This window comes from Tinamus guttatus, unplaced genomic scaffold, assembly GCF_059628265.1.
Source record: "Tinamus guttatus ecotype Peru unplaced genomic scaffold, ASM5962826v1 Tinamus_guttatus_pri_ptg000744l, whole genome shotgun sequence".
Lineage (NCBI taxonomy): Eukaryota > Metazoa > Chordata > Aves > Tinamiformes > Tinamidae > Tinamus > Tinamus guttatus.
In genome coordinates, this window is record NW_028289278.1 from 177997 (window position 1) to 191835 (window position 13839).

Here is a 13839-nt window from a genome sequence, read left to right on the forward strand (position 1 = left end):
GCTGCGCTCTTGCTTGGCAATCTGGTGACAGGAAAGCAGATTTTTTTCTTTTTTTCTTTTTTTTTTTCCTTTTGAGTTAATTATTTTTCAAGTTGTTTTTTTTTTTTTCCTTTTAATTCTTAGTTTTATATATATAATATTAAAAAAAAAGAAAAAGTGGAGTTCCTTTGGGGTTCTCGATGCTCTTCCAATGGTAGAAAAGGAAACGATGCTATTTAAAAAGAGGGGGGAACACAAAAAACTCTTAATATAATTTTTTTTTTTTCCTTTTGGACAACGTATTTATTTCCCTCCCTGGCCCCGAGGAGCGAGCTCAGCGCACGGGGCAGTTGCCCGTGCAGGGGGACGCGTACGGAGCGCTCCTGGTCTCCATGTGAGCCGCGCGCTCCGGCGAGACGGTGACAAGGACTCTCTTCCCCCCTCCACCTTTTCCTCCTTTTCCCCCTTCCCGGCTCCCTCGGGAAGAGCCGGAGCCAGCGGCGTCGCTGCGAGAGGGAGCGGAGCCCGCGCTTGGATCGAGCGCGGCGATGCGGGCTCGGCTGACGCCAGCGGCTCTCCCATGGATCCAGCCCGCTCTTTTTTTTTTCCCATTTTTTTCTTGCTTTTTGACTCCCGCGATGGGATGCGGAGGAGCATCTCGAAGCCGTTATCCCTCGTGCTGCTGCGTCGCGCTCCAGAGGGCGGCCGGACTCGCGTGGCGCCGCAGGGACCGCCGCGCTCCTCCGCTTCCAGCATCCCGGAAAGAAGGGAAGAGGCTCCCCGGGCGGCTGCGGAAGAGCCCGTTTCCCCTTGGGACCTGCAAGGGACCGTACGGACCATCCTCATGGCATCTCCGGGCAACCTGTGTCCGACTTCCCGCACTGGGAAATGAAGAAGCAGGTTGTTCCCAGCCCCGCCGGCCCGCGCGGCCTCTCCGTGGATGATCCGCGTCGGCATCGTCCAGGACCGGCCGTTCCACCCCCCTGAACTAACTGCAGCTATGCAAGAACCCCCTCGTCTCCCTGCGGCCGCTTCCTCCGACCCGCTGGAAGCTGCTGTGCCAGGGCTGGGATTGGGAAGCGCTCCCGGTCCCCCGCGTCCCGCCGGAGCTGCAGGACCTGCCTTGTTTCCAGGTAAAAGCAAAGCCGGTGGCACCCGGCCCCGCTCCCTGGTGCGGCTGCAGCTTCCCTTCCCGGGCACAGGGAACGCCGCCGCTGGAGCGGGTCCTGCCGGGAAGGCGAAGGATGGGATGGGACCGGCCGGGCTTCCCGAGCGTCCCCGTTCCAGCCTCTCCGGCTTCGCCAAGGCGCCGACGCGGGCAGAAGGGCAGGGAAAGCCGAGCGCGACTCGGCCGCTCTCGGAGATCGGAGCCAGCCGGGGAAGCTCCATCGTGGTTCTTCCCCTCGGCGCTATCCGGGGTTTTATTTTAAGCCGCCTCTTTGTTATTTTTACGGGAGGGGGCCGGGAAGGAAAAGAGCCTTGTCCTGAGCGGGAGCAGAGCGGAGCCTCCGCAGAGGCTCCCGGGGCTGTTCGGGAATCGCCGGCGGGAGCCTCATGTCCCGTCGCTGCGGCCGCCCCCGGCTCGTCCTGCTCCTCCACCCCCTCTCCTGAGGCTCCTTTCCAGGTTTTGCCAAGCGGGAGAGCACAGGCCGAGCCTGGGCTGTCCTGCGGCACCCGGCACCCTTGGCCTGTCCCCATCCTGGGGACGGTCACAGCCCCCCGCTCCCTTCCCCGCCTTCCTTTAGCCTTCGGCAACGGGACTGCGGTGCCGTCTTTGGGATCCCTTTCCCGGGCGGGAAGGGGGGCAGCTGGAAACACAACCGGCAGCTCTGGGAAGCTCTGGACGGGCGAAGCTGCAGGTCGGGGCTGCAGGGGCTCTGGGGTGGCCCTGGGCTCGGGGACGGGACCTGCCCGTCCCCGTGGGGCTCCAGGGTGACCCAGGGGCTCTTGTGGGTTGTCCCCCTCTGGAAGCTGCTCCTTTCCCCGTCCCCCCTGCTGGGGACAGTCCCCTCTGCTCCCCTGCTGCTCCCTATGGTGCTATTCCCATCCCCGCTCCGGGCCAACCCCTGGGCAGCAACCAGGAAACAAGGAGAAGCTTTGGGGGCCGAGCCCCGCTGCGGCTTTGAGGGGCTTTGGGCTGTTTCTGGGCTTTGGTTTTTCTTTCCTTTTTGTTCCTTGCTCTGCACAAGCTCCCAGGGGCTTGGGGGGGACCCAGTGGTTGTTGGTGGCCGAGGGCTCCTCGCGGGATGGCCCTAGGGGCCCTTGGTGGCCCTGGGCTCACCTTGGCCTCCCGGCCCTGCTCCCTTTGCGTTTTCACCCGCGTTTTCCACGCGCGCCGGCCTGGGGCGGGAAGGGCGGGAGGCCGGGATGGCACGAGGGCCCCCGCCCGGGGACGGGCACCCGGCCCCGTCCCACTGTGACCCCCCGTGACCGGCTTAATAAAGAGCAGACGTTTGTAGCCCCCGTGTCGGCCCCTCCGCGCGGCCGTACGTGTCTCCGAGCGCGAATCCCTGCTCCTCCCCAGGAATGTTTCCTCTGGGAACGTTCCCCGCACTCCGGGAATGTTTCCCTCCCTCCTCCCGCTCCGCAGCCGGGGCCCTCGTGGCCCCTCATGTCACCGCTGCTGCCAAGGGGGATCGCAGCGTTCCCAGAGCCGGTCTGGGGGCTCCTTTCGGAAGGGGATGGGGCAGGGGGGGCTCTCGGAAGGAGATGGGCTCCCCGGGTGCCCCTTGTGCCCTGGAGACCTACGAACAGAGCAGCTCTGTGGGGCAGAGCAAGCGGCCGGGCGCAAACGGCCTCAGATTCAATGGGAATAACGTGGGAATAGCTGCTCCTCACCAAGGCCAGGGAAGGGGGAGGCCGGCCTTGCTCAGCACGGCCTGGGGGTGGGATTGGGGGGCGGAGGAGGAGGCCGGGAGCCTTCGGCCTCGCGGGGTAAGAAGGAGGCGGAGGTGCAGGAAGGCGCCGGCGGGGCCGGTCGCGTTTATTTGCCCGCGGCGCTAGACGGGCCCGTAGAGGCGCCGATAGGCCTCCTGGAAGCCGATGAGGTCGGCCAGCTCGTCGCAGTCCGGGCTCAGCTCGCACACCTCGCGCTTGGGCTCCAGCGGGTCGGGCGGCGCGGGGCTGCGGGACGGAGCGGAACGGAGTGGGACGGAGCGGGCGCTGCCGCCGGACCCGGCGGGACCCAGAACCGGACCCGGGCCGGCGGGACCCGGCAGCGGCCGCCCCGCGTCCCCGGCTCTCACCTGCCCGCGGCGACGCTCCGCTCGTGGCGCCGCAGCAGCTCCGCGCCGGCCCGGCGGGACACGAAGGCTGCGGGGACGTGAGGGGCCGCGTCGGCTCCCGCCCGGGTCGGGACGAGAGGGGAGAGGACGGGAGCGGTAGGGAGGGGACAGGAGAGAATGGAATGGGACGGGAAGGGACGGGACAGGGCGGGATGGGATGGAACGGGATGGGACAGGATGGGTCGGGACGGGACGGGACAGGATGGGTCGGGATGGGATGGGACGGAACAGGAGGGAAGGGGACGGAACGGGAGGGTTCAGGATGGGATGGGACGGTAGAGAACGGGTCGGGAGGGGAGGGGACGGGTCGGGACGGGGCCGGCCGCCCGCACTCACCTTTGGAGCCCGGCGAGTCGGCGGCGCCGCCGGAGCGGTCCGAGGCTACGGGTGGAGCTGTGAGGACTCGGGAGAGCTGGGCGCTGCTGCGCCTTCCTCCCCATCCTCCTCCTCCTCCTCGCCGGGTCCCCTCCCAGGCCCGCACGCCCCCAACCCACCCCGTCCCCCCTACCTTGGTGGCTGAGGGTGACCAGGGCCAGCAGCGCCAGCAGCGCCAGGGTCCTCATGGTGCCGCGGGCGCTCGCAGCGCCCGGCGCCCCTTTATACCGGCGCCGAGCGCGGGCCGGGAGGGGCCCGGGCTATTTCTGCTGCATCCGCCCGGCCGGAGCTGCCGGCGCAGGCGGCAATTGCGGTTTGGGGTGAGCGGAGCCGCGGGGCGGGAGCGGCGCCAGCGGCACCGGGAGGGGACACGGGGCGGGAGCGGCGCCGGGGGCAGCCGGGACACAGGGCTGGAGCGGTGCCAGGGCCGGGATGGGACACGGAGCTGGAGAGACGCTGGGGGCAGTGGGGATGGGACACGGGGCGGGAGCGGCGCCAGCGGCACCGGGATGGGACACAGGGCTGGAACGGCACCAGTCGGGATGGGATACGGGGCTTGGAGCGGTGCCAGGGCCAGGGGCAGCTGCGATGGGACACGGGGCTGGAGCGGTGCCAGTCGGGATGGGACATGGGGCTGGAGTGGCACTGGGGGCAGCAGGGATGGGACACGGGGCTGGAACGGCACCAGTCGGGATGGGATACGGGGCTTGGAGCGGTGCCAGGGTAGCCGGGATAGGACATGGGGCTGGAGCGGTGCCAGGGCAGCCGGGATGGGACACCCGGTCCCGGTCCTGGTCCTGCTCCCACTGGGTGGCACCGGGGTTGGGCAGCTGCCCCAGCTCCCCCTGGGCCCCAGGGGGGCTCTAAGGTCACAGTCACGTTGAGATGTCCAAGACCCGGCCCTGTCCCCTTCCCAGCCCTTCCCATCCCATAAACCCAGGCCTGCCTGGAGAAGCGGACGCAGAGGCTCTGGGACAAACCCTAAGTACAGGGCGCACGGGCCAAGCGCCGCGGCGGGAGCCAGGAGCAGGGCTGCCGCAGCCCCTGTTTATTCGGATTACACCGCAGCGACGGAAGGTTGGTTACGGCAACAGGAAAATATTCCCAAATCCTCTAATTGGAAACAGCAGCTTCCGCGCGCTGGAAATTGCCGCCTTTGTTGTCCACATCCGCTCGCCAGGACGGGGCCGCCGCGGGGACACGCAGGGAACCCGCTGCCCCGGCCACGCTTGGAAATCGGGATCCCTCCCGCCGGATCCTGCCGACGCAGCGAGCGTCCCGCCGCGTGCCCAGCCCCGCGGAGCCTGCGGCTGCCGTTCGATGCTCCGGCCCTGCTCCGCGGATTTCCCACGGGGAGGTGGCAAAGACCAAGGCTCAGGCTAGAAATGGGGCTAAATCCGTGCGATCCGCGTGCTTCCCGCGTGCGGGTTCTGCGCTGAGGGTCTCGTGTCCGCTCCGGCTCCAGGCTCGTCGCGCCGCGGTCGTCACCTGGTTCCAAAGGTCCCGCCGCTCGCGCGGGCTCCGACCGCGGGTCCCGGGCGAAGCGTTCGCGGCGCCGCCACCTCACTGGGGCTCCTTGAGCGTCCCCAGGAGCTGCTGCTGCTCTCGGCTGGCGGCCTGCGGGGACAAAGGCGCCCAAGCTCCAGGACATGGAGCCCCGGGACATGGAGCCCTTCGTCCCCAGAGCGCTGCCTTGGATGCACAGGGAAAACACCCGGGGTCTCCAGGGAAACCCCCAGGAAGCCGGAACCGCTCGGGCAGCTCCTGCTGCCAGAGGTACCAGCCAGGCTGCTCTTCCCTAAGTAATTCCCATGCTCTTGTCCCTCCCTTGTCCTCCGCGTCCCGGAGCGGATCCTGCCCCACCGCCCAGTCCTTTGGAGAAGGAAACGCGGGTTTTCCCGTGCCGAGGGGTTTTACCTGCCAGGCCTCCTTGCGCTCCCGCACGAGCCGCTGCAGCGCCGCGATCCGGTCCCTGCCGGCGAGCACGGCCTGCGCCAGCTCCCGGCTCGCGTCCTCCCGCTCCCGGAGCGCTCTGCGCAGGTAGCCGCGGTGCTTGAGCAGGAAGGGCAGCAGGGCGCCGCGCGCGTCCTCCTCGGGCAGCCCGCTGGGGCGCCTGCGGCAGCGCCCGTCAGCGCGGCGGCTCCGGGGGGCGGCTCCGCCATCCCAGCCCTTCCATCCCGGTGGCTCCGCCATCCCGGCAGCTCCATGATCCCGGCCACTCCGCAGGGCGGCTCTGCCATCCCAGGGGCTCCACTGTCCCGGCCGCTCCATGTGGCGGCTCCGCCATCCCGGTGGCTCCACCCTGGCAGCTCCGCATGGCGGCTCCGCCATCCCAGGGGCTCTGCCATCCCGGCCGCTCCACGGGGCGGCTCCGCCATCCCGGTGGCTCCGCCATCCCGATGGCTCCATGACCCCGGCCACTCCACAGGGCAGCTCTACCATCCCAGGGGCTCTGCCATCCCGGCCACTCCGCACGGCCGCTCCACCACCCCAGCAGCTCCGCAACGCGGCCGGTCCCTCGCTCCACCCGTGTGGGTGGCCCCCCGTGCCCGCGTGGCAGCAGCGAGCGCTGCCGGGGGCTCCCCGGCTGGGACAGACCCTGCGGCTCCGGCTTCCGCGCGACCCAGGAGCGTTTGGGGCTCGGCTGCCCTCCGCTCCGAGCAGCACCCGGCTCCTCTTTGCGGAAAGGAAGCGGCCAGAGGGGAAGCTCCTTTGTGGGGGAGGACGTGGTGACATGGGGGCTGGGATGCGGCTTTAGGCGACGCTCCCAGCGCAGGACCCGAGCGGCGCCCGGGGATCCGCCACGGCCTGGCCCCGCGCTCGGCCCTCACCACGCCGGCTCTTCCCGGCCCGCCGCCTCCGCCACGATCTTGTCCAGCGCGTTGAAGAGCGCGTCCAGGTTCCCCTCGTCCTTCACGTCCTGGATCTCCTCCTGGCGGGACGCACGGGGCTCACGGAGCCGGCCCGCGGCTGTGCCCGGCCCCCGGCCCGGCCCCGCTCACCGTGACGGCGGCGCGGAGCTGCGCCACGAACTGCTCGTAGATGCCCCTGGTGAGCGCAGGCTGCAGCCGGTAGAGCTCGCGGTAGCAGCCCACGAACCGCTGGTAGCTGCGGAGACCCCAAAACCGACCGCTTTGGTGCAGAAATCCCAAAATCGGCCGGTTTTGGGGCGGTGGAGCCACAGGCCAGGAGTGTGGCCAAGCGCCAAGTCTCGCGAGATCGCCGCGGCTCTCGCGAGACGCCCCCCTCCCCGGCGCGCCCCACACGGCTCTCGCGAGACTTGGCGGGGCCTCCTCACCTGCCCGCCTCCACCAGCTTCTCCAGGAAGGTGTCGATCACGGCGGCGAAGAGCTGCCCGCGGCCCGGGCCCGGCGCCGCCGCCTCCGCGGCCGCCCCGTCGCCTCCCGCCTGCTCCTCCCGCTCCTGCTCCTGTTCCGCGCCCGCCGCCCGCTCCTCCCGCTCCTCCCGCTCCGGCTCCGCGCCCGCCGCCTCAGCGCCGTCGCGCGCCGCCATTTTCAAGCGCCAACCGCGGCCGCCTCCTATTGGCTGCAGCCGCCGCCGGGCAGCGCTCCCATTGGTCGCCGCGCGGGCCGCACCCGTGGGGGGCGGGGCGGCGCAGTGCGCATGCGTCTCACCCCCCCCCCCCCGCAGTGAGAGTCACAGTGCGACAAATAACCAGAAATCACCCCCAAAAACTTTAGTGACGTCACTCGGGGACACGTGACACCAGCCTACCCGAGGGGGCCGCAGCCGCGGGAGGCGGCCGGGCAAGAGGGCTGCGAGCGGGGCGGGGGGGCGCCTTCCCGCCAGCAAAAAGGGGCAATTTCAGGGGTTTTCAGCAAACCGCTCCCGCCGCGCAGCCGGACCGGGTCCCTTTTCTGGGCCGTTTCAGGTGGATCCCAGGCCCAGGGGCAGCTGCAGCCCGGCAGGACCAGCCCCGCGTCCCCAGCGGGGCGCTCGGCAGCATAACCTGCCTCCTTAGCCAACCCTTCCCTGTTCCATGTTCCAACCAAAAGCCGGGAGGAGACGGTTTCCTTCCCCGCCTCGCGCCGCTTTCCCCCGGCTTGGGGTTTATTTGTGCTTAAACCGGCTGCAGGGGGGCAGCAGCAGCAGCCCCCGTCTCCCCGGCCCGTGCAGGATTGACACTCACATCGAACACGGCCCAGAACCCCTCAGCCCCCCAGAAATCACAATAAGCTTCCCTCAAATAAAGAAAAATCAAATAACAACAGATTAAAAACACAGGTTAGGTGTCAAAATTGCCATCAACTAATTACAGACAACCAACACGATTCTTAACTCGACTAACAGCTGCTTTGCTGTTTGATGGATGAGAGATAGGAAACATTTGTCAAGAATATACAAAAAAAAGGTATGTACAGAGCTATTTGAAAGGCCGTAAATAAGGTCGTAGGTGGCTCCAGGTTATTGTCTTCTCACCTCTAGAAGCACAAGACTGGGAACATTTTGTTGCCTATCCTATTTTTCCGCCTTCGCACAGTACAGCTGCAATCAGCACAGGATCCACGAGAGGGCTCCGCCGCAGTCTCTTGGGTGGCTCTGCTCAGAAGTTTGGCAAACATTAAAATAATGTTAAAATAATTTAAAGATTTAGCTGTCCGTTTGCTCCGACTGGTAAGTCTTTAATTAAAAAAAAAAAAAAAAAAAAAAAAAAAAAAGAACTTGCCGGAACTTGCCAGGATTCATTCACACACCTGGCTGCTCTTGAGGGAACCGTCACGGGCAAAGAGCGTTGCCAAAGGTCACATTTTTGATGATTTTAACCAGAAACAGCAGCGGAGCAGGGGGTTGCAGTCACAGCGATGGGAGGGAACTCCTGGCACTCCCGTTCGTGCCTTGTCCCGTGAATCCTGCTCCCTGCAACGGGAACACGGGAGGCTCCGGCCGCCTCTCCCGAGCTGCCACCGCGACGGTCCAGGTCCGGAAGGCTCCAAAGGAGGTTTCCATCCCGCCGGCCGCCTCTACCAGTGCCTGGAGTCCACGAGCTCCGGGCGGAGGCTGAGCTTCTTCAGCGTCTCGTATCCCACCACGATGACGATGGTGGAGGGGGTGGCCGAGATGATGCGGGCGGAGAGGCCTTTCGTGAGCCCCCAGGGCCCCTCCTCTGCGATGAGCTGCTTGAAGGTGAGGACGATGGAGCTCTTGCCTTCCACCTGCAAAGGCAGAGCAAAGACATGCAGAAAAGGGCTCGGCTGCACGGCGGCTGCTCCGGCAGAGACTGCAGGGGCAGCCCGTCCACACGCCGCAAACCGGGATCTGTGGAAAACCAGCAAATCAAAATGAAGACCCGTCAAAAAGGGAGAAATCCTGGAGCATCAGCTCAAGCATCGCTCCAACTGGTGCTGCTGGAAGCGCTGAAGCAAAGCGGAGGGGAAAGCTCACGTGAGCCGCCCCGAAGGGTGCGGGTGGCCTTCCCAGAGCTGCCTCCTGCGCGATTCCCGGGACAAATCCAGCCCGAGGAGCGCAGGAGCCCCCCAGCAAGGGGCCCAGCTCTTACCTGCACCCGCGCCCTGACGACATCCATGGGGTTGGTGAGCGTGGACGCGGTGGCGGCCGCGAGCGGCCCCGATATGGCTTGCAGGAGCAGGTGGGGACAGTCCTTCGGAGTCAAGCTGGAAAGCTGCTCTGGGAGCGGGAGGGAGAGGGGAGTCACCAACCAGCGGCTGCTCCGCCGGCCCCGGCCCCGCGCGCCGAGTCCGCCTGCCCGGCCCCGGGGCTCCGCAGCGCCCCGCACATTTAGAAATGCTAAATTTATATTTAGGAATATATAAACACCAAACGCTTGCACGTGAGGAAGTCAGAGTAGGAAGGGAGCAGCTTTGCAAAGCCCAGGGCAGGGGAACACCCTGGCTGCTGCTGCCACTTCGACGCGGCGCTGACCCCAACCCGTTTTCCCTGCTGCTTCCAGAAAGTGCCTGCACTGAAAGCAAAGGGGGCCCTCGAGATGCCCGTGTTTTCACGAACTGGAGCCTTCCTGGCTTTACCTGAAACTTAGTACAGTGAAATCTAGGCCCATCGTTATCACCACCTGCAGCTAGATGGTTATTAGGTGAATATGGGTCCAAAACCACCTCGCAAAGCAGCACGACGAATCCAATGAATTACCCGGGGGAGAAGTGTGAGCTGGGCAGCGTGTCCAGCATTTGGGAACAGCCCGAGCTGGGAGAGGACACGCTGCAAAACACGGTTCCCTATCACCAGGCTTGAAAACCCGCAGCGCTTGGAGCTGACGTGGACACGCGGCCCGAGGGCTCGGCCCTCGTCTCGGCCTCCTCCTGCTCTGGCACTGGAGGCTCTAGAAGCCGTTTTGCTGAGCACAAGGACCCCGAGCCCACGTGAGCAGAAACACGAATTACGGCTTCATTCAGCGCATTCCAAACGCTGCCCAGGGCCGGGGAGCAGCCGGCCCCGCTTCCCCGGGACGGCCAAGGCAGATGCACCGAGTCCCTTTGCCCAAAGCCCCCTCGTTTGAAGCCCTCTGGCTCTCAGCCTCGCGTTCCTCAATGCCCTGTTCAGAGCTACGCCGCTGTCAGGCTTCCACCCGACCCCTGCGGAATTGCTGGAAGCGGGAACACGAGTTTATGGAGAAAGCCCAGAGCGACGCGGGGACAGGATCGCGCCGGGCCCGCAGCCTCCCAGCTGATCTGTGGCCCTTCCAGGCTCCCGAGACAGGAGGCACCCGCTGCCTCCCTTCACCTACCGGCGTAGAAGTGGTAGAAGGGCCACCACACGGCGCTGTTGGGGATATAGGTGAGCAGCGAGGCCACGTAGCCCCGGTAGAAGCCTCGAAAGCCATCGGCCTTGAAGATCTGCACAATGATGTCCTTGGTCTGGCCGAAGACCAGCAGGCGCTTGCCGTCCTGGCTCTGCACCTTGAACCTGCCCATGCTCTCCCCCTTCCTCTGCATCATGAGGTGCTGGGAGACCACGTCGATGGGAACCGTGATGCTCTGGGCCACCAGGGAGGCCGAGCCGCCCGCGACCAGAGACTTGACGGCGTTGTTGTTGTTGTAGCGCGACACGTACTTGCGAGTGAGCTCGTACGTGGTCACGTAGCACTGGCCGGAGATGAGGGTGAACGTGTTGACCAGGAAGCCGCGGTAGAGCCCGGCGGCCCCCTCTGTCCGCAGGATTTTCACAAAGGCATCGAAGGTCCCGTTGTAGAGGCTCTTGCCCTTCTGAACCTGCAGCCGCGTCCGGATGAGCGTGAAGGGGTAGACGCTCACGCGGATCATCATGGTCATGCAGATGCCGAACACGTAGAACTTCCTCTTGTCCAGGTGCTCCCACTCGATGATGGGGATGTTGCGCTTGTCCTCCATGGCTCCCGGCGTCCGGAGCAGGGCGGGCCGGCCTCGGATCTCCCTCCGAGCGGCCCTAGGCGCAGCCCGCGGATCCCGAGCGCCCGGATTGGAAGCGCCGGCGCCTGCAAAGAGAGAAGCACCTTCAGAAGCTCATTAAGGCCCCTCGTTAGCGGGGGCGCACACAAGAGCCCCGCTCCAGCGGCGAGCGCTACCTCTTCACGGACGCGCGGGCTCACGGACCGCCGGCCAGGGCAGCTTTCCTGCAGGCATTCCGGGTTCCCGATGCTCCCAGACGCCGCCCTTCAGTTCCAGGCTCTGCACGGAGAAAGCAGAGAGGCCTGAAGCCTCCGCGCGCGCCCTCCGACTCCCCGCGCGGACCGGACGGCTTCTCGGGGCATCCCGGTCCCTCCTTTCCCAAAGCCAAGGGGCAACGCGAGCCGTGCGGAGCAGGGAAAGGGGCACCGAAAGCGGGAGCAAAAAGCAAGAGCAAAGCGTTACGCACGGTGCGAGATGCTGGAAAAAAAGGGGTCAAGGAGCCCTGCGAGCTCAGAGGAGCAGGGCCGAACGGCGCCGTCCGGCTCCGGGAGCAAGGTCCATCCAGGACGCCGGGGGCGGCCGGAGCGAGGGGAAACCCCGGCGCGGGCGGGAGGATTCCTCCGGGAATTCCTGCTCCCGGCCGGGCTCGGGCTCCGCGCGGGGCTGGGACAAGAGCGTCTCCAAGGACTAAACCGGGCTCGGCTCCAGCTCTGGCTTCCGCCCGCGCGGTGCCGATGGCCCAAATCCCCCCCAAGCCGCCGGCGGAACCAGGAGCTTGGACAGCCCCGGTGCTCGAAGGGGCCGTAAGAGAATTACTGCCAATTATTTACGAAATTTCTGAAATCACACTGCGCGCGTGCGTGGCAGGGCGGTTATCCAAGCGCTTCCGAGCCCATCTGCCAGCAAAATATTTACTTAACATCAGCAAACAGTGTCACAGGTTGTCCCGGCTCCCGGTGATGGACGGGGGAGTTAAAAAAAGGGCACCTGGGTGCACGGGGGGGACACGAGCAGGGACTGAGACCCTGTTCTGCCCGGTACAAAGACAACTCAATGACTGTTACAGTCCACTGACCTGATCAATGATGCTAATGAAGCTAATGGCTCACGTAAACAAAACTGGTGCTGCCTTAATTATCGTTAAAGCTTTGCTGCTTCACGAATAAATGCCTAATTAGACAGGATAAAGCTTCCTACAGAGGAATTATCACTTCTCAGCTCGCACCGAGTCCCACTCGCTTAATATTTTCCATAAAGGTGCGTGGTCTGAACTCCGGATTCCTCTGCCGCCCCAGACTGCATCATCCTCACCCAGAGCTCGGCTCCGGGGAGGCAAGTTCCCTGCTACGGAAAATCCGACGCACTTTAATATAGGAGAGAAAAGAGCGCATGGATATCAAGGATACTTCCTTAAAAGTAGCTTTGGGTACTCCAATGCTTTTAGAACGGAAAACGTAGCCACTTCCTGGGGGAATATCTGCTTTCCTTGGGCTTTCCTGAACAGCTTCCTTCATTCTGGATCCCAATGAGGCAGCTGGCGTCACGTTAACGCCCTGGCCCACGGGCACGGGGGGCAGTAAATGTCCCTGGAGGGCACGGAGCCCCTGGCCAGGGAGGTCTGGATGGGGTCGCAGGGCCCCAGGGTCCCTGGAGTTGCTCTCTATCCCAACGCAGCAGCCTTAACAAATTTAACTAAATTGGGAGGAACGGTGACTCGCCACTGCAAATAGAATGTTTTTTTTTTTGAATTCCTGCCTGGAATTTAAAGCGGGGGGTTAACGGGCAGACTGTACCTGTCCCTAGGAAGCAGCCGCCCGTATGTCACGGCGCAAACGTCACCCACGCCCGGCACGAAACACCCGTCCCCGCGATGTCACCCCCGGGCGGCCCCCGCCGAGCTGGGCTCCGGGCCCCTTTGGCTGCGCCCGCATCCGCACGGGAATCCTCGGGAACGAAGACAGGGCCTTTGTGTCCCGGGCCGAGGCCGCTTCCCGCCCCGCATGTTAATGCCCGGCGCGGAGGCCTGGGAGCCGTCCAGGCGCCCGCCGCTTCCCGCCGTTGCCTGGGGAGACCGTCCCGCGTCCAGCGGCTCCGCTCCGGACTTGCCGCTTCCGCCCGGGCCACGCGGTGCCGAGCCCGGTACCGAACCCGGTACCCCCCGTTTCCCGCGTACCGGGTGCTGCGGCCCGCGCGGCCCCCCGGGGGACGGGGCTCGTGGGGCAGCTCCCCGCCGGGCGGCGTCGCGGCGGGTCCAGACCCCGCGTGTCCGGGTGACACCGGCCCCGCGCGGCTCTGCCCGCCCGGAACGCGCCCGGTCCCCCCAGGTCCCCCCGCCCCGGTCCGCCCCCAACGCGCGGCCCCCGGCCCGGCCCGCTCGGGCCTCGGTACCGCCCCCCCCCGCTCACCTCACGCGGGCGGGCGCCGCCCCCCCCCGCGCTCCCGCCGCCCCATGGCCCGGCTCCCCGCGGCCCCCCGGCCCGCGGCGCCGCCCGGAAGTGAGCGGCGGCGGAGGCGGCGCGCGGGAGGGCCTCGGGCGCCCGCTCGGCCAATCAGCGCGCGGGCAGCCGGCGCCATTTCGGAGAAGGGCTGAGGCCGCTCCGGAAGGAACCCAAGCGTGCTTCCGGGTCGCAGTAAAGATGGCGGCTAGCCGCCGTGCCCCAGGGGAGAGCGAGCGCGCATGCGCACGAGCGGCGCCTGCGCCTTAAAGGGCCAGCGGCAGCGAAAGCCTCTTAAAGGGCCAGAGCCCGTTAGTGAGTTGCAATAAGGGACTCGTCCTGGAGGGGGCCGAAAAGCAGCTACGGGCGAAGGGCGAAGGGCAAAGGGCGTTTTCCCTTCCTGCA

At 65.9% G+C, this 13839-nt stretch overlaps 3 protein-coding genes across 3 annotated transcripts; all 3 read right to left on the bottom strand.

Annotated features, from left to right (window-relative positions):
* Positions 1-2978: 2978 nt before the first annotated feature.
* BGLAP (bone gamma-carboxyglutamate protein) lies at positions 2979-3826 on the bottom strand. The gene is made up of 4 exons (XM_088537347.1): positions 3772-3826; positions 3600-3656; positions 3225-3291; positions 2979-3102 (listed from the first exon to the last, which is right to left on the bottom strand). Exons 1-4 carry the CDS (start codon positions 3824-3826, stop codon positions 2979-2981), a joined length of 303 nt encoding a protein of 100 aa, XP_088393473.1.
* A 1375-nt stretch (positions 3827-5201) lies between these two features.
* PMF1 (polyamine modulated factor 1) lies at positions 5202-7151 on the bottom strand. Its single transcript, XM_088537348.1, has 5 exons — positions 6937-7151; positions 6641-6746; positions 6470-6570; positions 5556-5751; positions 5202-5255 (listed from the first exon to the last, which is right to left on the bottom strand). Exons 1-5 carry the CDS (start codon positions 7149-7151, stop codon positions 5202-5204), a joined length of 672 nt encoding a protein of 223 aa, XP_088393474.1.
* Positions 7152-8590: 1439 nt separating this feature from the next.
* SLC25A44 (solute carrier family 25 member 44) lies at positions 8591-11022 on the bottom strand. The gene is made up of 3 exons (XM_010220988.2): positions 10360-11022; positions 9157-9284; positions 8591-8812 (listed from the first exon to the last, which is right to left on the bottom strand). The coding sequence occupies exons 1-3, from the start codon at positions 10979-10981 to the stop codon at positions 8621-8623; spliced, it is 942 nt and encodes a 313-aa protein (XP_010219290.1). The 5' UTR covers positions 10982-11022; the 3' UTR covers positions 8591-8620.
* Positions 11023-13839: the final 2817 nt, after the last annotated feature.